At 42.1% G+C, this 5,405-nt stretch overlaps 1 protein-coding gene across 1 annotated transcript in view; it reads left to right on the forward strand.

Annotated features, from left to right (window-relative positions):
• The window catches only part of LOC125028666 (liprin-alpha-2-like), an 80,767-nt gene extending 79,662 nt beyond the window's left edge, over positions 1-1,105 (forward strand). The window contains exon 2 of the mRNA XM_047618144.1: positions 419-1,105. Coding sequence (XP_047474100.1) covers positions 419-619 — 201 coding nt within the window. The 3' untranslated portion in view covers positions 620-1,105. The remainder of the gene's footprint in view (positions 1-418) is intronic.
• The last annotated feature ends 4,300 nt before the right edge of the window (positions 1,106-5,405 follow it).

The raw sequence follows: 5,405 nt of genomic DNA on the forward strand, positions 1-5,405 counted from the left end.
ATGTGTATATGTTTATGTATATGTATATGTGTGTGTGTGTATATGTATATATAATAATATTATATATATATATTAATAATAATATATAATGCGTGTATGTGTATGTATGTACGTATGTATGTATGTATGTATGTATGTATGTATGTATATATGTATATTGTTCACTTCTCTCCGTAGCATGCACGGCCACACGGTCACGCTAATATGCTATTATTTAATGCGATTTCTTTTTTATTTCGTTATTTTATTCCACAAGTTTATGATGCACATGTAGATTAAGTTTTCCCCCGGCCCCCTCTTTCTCATGTTCTTTCTCCTCCTCTTTCTCTCTTCGTCCTTCCCTCCTCCCTCCTTTCCCCCCCCCCCCCCCATTACGTATTAAATCAAAGACACTAACATTTCTTATTTTTCTTTGCAGGTAAATTTTCGTGAGCTGGCAGCATGTTCGATCGCCGTGACAGGTGAGGGCGAAGGAAGGAAGAAAGAAGAGGAGGGAATAGGAGGAGGGAGGAGGTGGAGGTGGGAGGAGAAGGAGGAAGGAGGAAGGAGGAGGTGGGAGGTAATAATGCGAATGTTAATAATAATGGAAAAACGAAGAAAGCATTGCGGAGGACCGTAGGGCGACGATGATAAGGATGAGGGAATAGGAAAGGAACGAAGAATAGGGGGTGACGTAGAATGATAAGAGGAGATTATGAATAAAGTGAAGGAGAGAAAGAAAGAAAAAGGAATTAGATGATGAATAAGAAAAAAATAATAATAAAAAAGGAAACAAAGGAAAATAAGATAATTAACAGGGGATAAGAATTGAGAGAGAAAACAAATAAAAAAAAAAGAGAGGAAAGACAGAAATAAATAAAAGAAGAAGAAATGAGAAAACAGAAGAGAGTTTTAATGAAGCAGATTGACTCGCTTTCCCTTTTAAAGTTTGTCTTTTAGAGTGATCTCAGGCGGTAGTAAAAAGAAAGAGAGAGAGAGAGAAAGGAAAAAAATTATGATATCCAGCCACTTTACGTAATTATAAACCCTTTTATTTAATCCTCCTTGCATTTTTTTTTTTTTCATTGGATATTGTTTTCTTTTATTTGTTTTTTTTTTCTATGCATACACACACACACCCTTTTCCCATTAACTTTTTTTCATGGTGTTGCAAAATATCTGTGTACTTTTATTTAGTTTTTTTGTTCATGAGATCTTCTTTTTTTTCTTCTTCTTCCTCCTCCTCTTCCTCTTCTTCTTCTTCTTCTTCTTCTTCTTCTTCTTCTTCTTTTTCTTTTTCTTGCTATTCCTCATCTCTTCTTCTTCTTCTTCTTCTTCTTCTTCTTCTTCCTCCTCTTCTTCTTCCTCTTCCTCTTCCTCTTCCTTTTCCTCTTCCTCTTCCTCTATCTCTTCCTTTTCCTCTTCTTCCTCTTCCTCTTCTTCTTCCTCTTCCTCTTCCTCCTCTTCCTCTTCCTCCTCTTCCTCCTCTTCCTCTTCTTCCTCTTCTTCTTCTTATTCTTCTTCCTCTTCTTCCTCTTCTTCTTCTTCTTCGCACGATAGATAAAGCGTCATGCACCGAGGCCATGCGTGACGCTCGGCGGTATGTCGGTCAAGCTTACGTCATTCCTGGAGCAAGGCGTTTCCAAGTGGCCAGTCGCGGGGTGGCGGGAGTACTGTTTTTTTAACGGATACGAGCGATTCGGATACAGAGAATGGATTCGGATACAGGGAATGGGGTTCGGATACAGGGAATGGGTTCGGATGCAGGGAATGGGTTCGGATGCAGGGAATGGATTCGGATACAGGAAATGGATTCGGATACAAAGGAAGGATTCGAACACAGAGGATGGGTTCGAACACAAGAAAACGAATTCGGATACAGCAAACGGATTCGGATATAGAAAACGCATTCGATTACAGAGAGAGGATTCGGATACAGAGAACGGAATCGAACACAAGGAAACGGATTCGGATACAGGGAACGGATTCAGGCACAGAGAAGAGATTCGGATACAGAAAACGCATTCGGTCACAGAGAATAGATTCGGATACAGGGAATACACTCGAACACAAGAGAGAACAGATTCGGTCACAGAGAAAGGATTCGGATACAGAGAACGAATTCGGTCACAGAGAAAGGATTCAGATACAGAGAACGGAATCGAACACAACAGGTGTCGATACAGTCACATGAGGAGGATTTGGAAGCAAAGAACTCAGATTCAGATACGTGAATATAAACGTTGGCTTGGTTATGCGGATATTTTGCCGCGGAATACGTATACCCACTCGCACTATCACACTTAGAACACGGACACGCACGTTACCCCGTACATAATCAAACGCGCACCAACCTACGTACATGCACCTATATTCCATGACTGTGAAACAAAGAAAGAAAAAGAAGAAGAAAGAGAAGAAGAAAAAGAAGAAGCCGATGGAGTCAGATACACGGCAATGCATTACTTTATTTATTTTTTCTTTCTTTCTGTTTTTATTTATTTGTTTTTCATTAAATTTCTGTGCGCGGAACAGATAATGTGACTATGTTTGCGATCATCCGGTCAACCACATGAGTTCGTGAATTCCCGGATGTGGTAGCGGGACAAGTACGCATTCCTTTAGCGAAATTCCTTCAGACGGTAGTTTACATCGAATTAAATTTTATACGGGGACGATTCACCAAGTTCGAAGTTCCCTTGTATTTTATTATTAAATATATATATATTTTTTTCATATTATGAATTGTTGTGACTGGCAATATGACCGATACACCTGCGTCTGTGTGAGTGTAGTGAGTGGCAAGGCGGAGAGATATGCGCTTGTGTTAGCAATTCGCTCCGTTTTTATATGTTATTATCAGTAAAGAATTTAGTACGTGGCATCGAAGCAGATAGAACTACGTGTTGGGAAGATGTTCTGGAACCACATGCATTTCATTTGTTTATTTGTTTGTATATTGATTATTCGTATAAACATGATAAATGTACATGTCGATAGGACGTAGAAATTAATGGGCATCGGCGGAAATTTCTCTAGACTGCCCCTTTTCGTATATATAATGAATTGTAACATGCTTATCTGTATTCGGGAGACGCCCTTGAATCAGACACTTTTTAATCGCTGGCTTGCTTGTATTCTGTTTATTTTGGGGGCGATTGTCGTGTGTGGTAGCAGGTCAGGGCGGGATCCATGCATCTCTGTTGACGTTCCCGTGTCGGGTCGGCCGGCGAGAGATTGCGGGCGGCGGTTGGTCGGGAGTGAGTTGTTAGCCTCAGGTGATGGATGGACGAGTAATTACCCAAGTGGGACTCTGAGTCAATATTGACGGAGGTAATGATTTGGTGAATCCCTCCGTACCCCCACTCTCTAACCCCCCCGGTCTATTTCCCCGCCTTTCATCCCCCACCCCCCTCCACCCGTCCCTGTCTCGTCCTCTCTGACTGCCGTTTCGCCAACTTTTGCCTCTGGCTCAGTTCTCGGTTCCCTTTCGTCTCCTTCGTCTTTTCCATCTGTTTTTCTTCTTCTTTTTTCCTCCTTTCCAACTGTCCTCCTGTTAGTTCTTTCTTTTTCTCTCCTTTTGTTTGCTTCTCCTGTCCCCCTTTTCTTCCCCGCCTCTCTCTCTCTCTCTCTCTCTCTCTCTCTCTCTCTCTCCTCTCTCTCTCTCTCTCTCTCTCTCTCTCTCTCTCTCTCTCTCTCTCTCTCTCTTTCCCTCTCTCTCTCCCTCTCTCTCTCTCCCTCTCCCTCTCCCTCTCCCTCTCTCTCCCTCTCTCTCTCCCTCTCTCCCCCTCCCCCTCCCTTCGTTTCTTCTCATCCTTCCCCCTTCCCCTCGTTTATTTTCTTTTCCCCTCTCTTCGTTTCTTCTCTTCCTTCCCCCCTTCCCCTCTTCTCCCTCGCAATGGACTTTTCCCCTTTTTTCACCCGTGTACTTTTGTTAGGTCTTTTGGAACGAATTTTTCCAGACCATTTTGAGGGAAGGTCCGTTTTTTTCTGCTTGTTTGTTCGTTTGTTTCTCTTGTTTTCGTTTTGGCGTAATTGTTTTCACCGTTTTTTTCTGTTCATGCTGTCACTGGGTTTCTCTCTGGATTGGTTCTTTACGTCTGGTTTCGCTTCCCTTGTTTATCCGCTCTCTTTCTCTCCGCTTATTTCTTCTCTTTTCTTTCTCCTTCTGCATTCGATTTTCTGTTTACTTTTTTTTTTTTTTACTCATTTTCTCTTCCGTTTTTCGTATTTTTTATCCCACTTATTTCCTCTTTCTCTCTCTCTTTCTCTCTTCACTCATTTTCCCTGTTCTTCCCTCTTTCTCGTTCACTCTCACCCCCCCCCCCCCTCATTCCTCCCCTCCTTTTTCATTCTCTGGATGTCCCTGTTCGTCTCCCTTTATCCAGTCATCCATTTTCCCCTTTCTTCCCCCTTGCTTTTCCCCTTCCTCCTTCGTCATGACTCATCCACAAGTCAGCTGATTAGTGCGGTCCCAGGTATTTTAACGACAGGTTGTAAGGACCTTGAAATGGGTCTTTTTATCTAAGGGCGCAATTACCGTATGGAATGGCCCTTCTTCTTCTTCTTTTCTCTCTCTTATTCTCTTTCCCTTCCTTTCTTAGTCCTTTATGCTCTCTCTCTCTCTCTCTCTCTTTCCCTCTCTTTCTCTCTCTTTCTCTCTCTCTCTCTCTCTCTCTCTCTCTCTCTCTCTCTCTCTCTCTCTCTCTCTCTCTCTCTCTCTCTCTCTCTCTCTCTCTCTCTCTCTCTCTCTCTCTCTCTTTCTTTCTTTCTTTCTTTCTCCCTCTCTCACTTCCACCTCTCCTCTACTTTCCTCTCTGTCCTCTCACTCCTCTCTCTCTTCTTTCTCTCTGGTCATTACGGCTTATTTGTATTCATAGAGCGCTGGTGTCACTTACATACACAAAGACACACATAATGCATAGAGATAAAGTCACACACACACACACACACACACACACACACACACACACACACACACACACACACACACACACACACACACACACACACACACACACACACACAAACACATATCGTATCATATATAATATATATAATATATATATATATATATATATTATATATATATATGATATATGTAATGTATGTATTTGTATATATATATATATATATGTAATATATTTGTATATATATATATATATATATATATGTAAATAGATGTGTATATATACATTTACATCTATATACATATCTTTTCTCTCTCTCTCTCTCCCTCCCACATCCATCCATTCCTCCCTTCCTTCCCCCCCCCCCCTCCCTTGGGCTGCGGCGGATCGGGGTCATGGGAAGGGAAGCTGAATGCATCATTGTCGTCGTCGATAAGGCGCGTTTGTCTCCTTCTGGGAACGTCTGATGACCCGAGGCGCTGGAGGAGCCCTGCGGGGTGCACGCCAGGGTCGATA

Source organism: Penaeus chinensis, chromosome 1 (genome assembly GCF_019202785.1).
Source record: "Penaeus chinensis breed Huanghai No. 1 chromosome 1, ASM1920278v2, whole genome shotgun sequence".
Classification (NCBI taxonomy): Eukaryota; Metazoa; Arthropoda; class Malacostraca; order Decapoda; family Penaeidae; genus Penaeus; species Penaeus chinensis.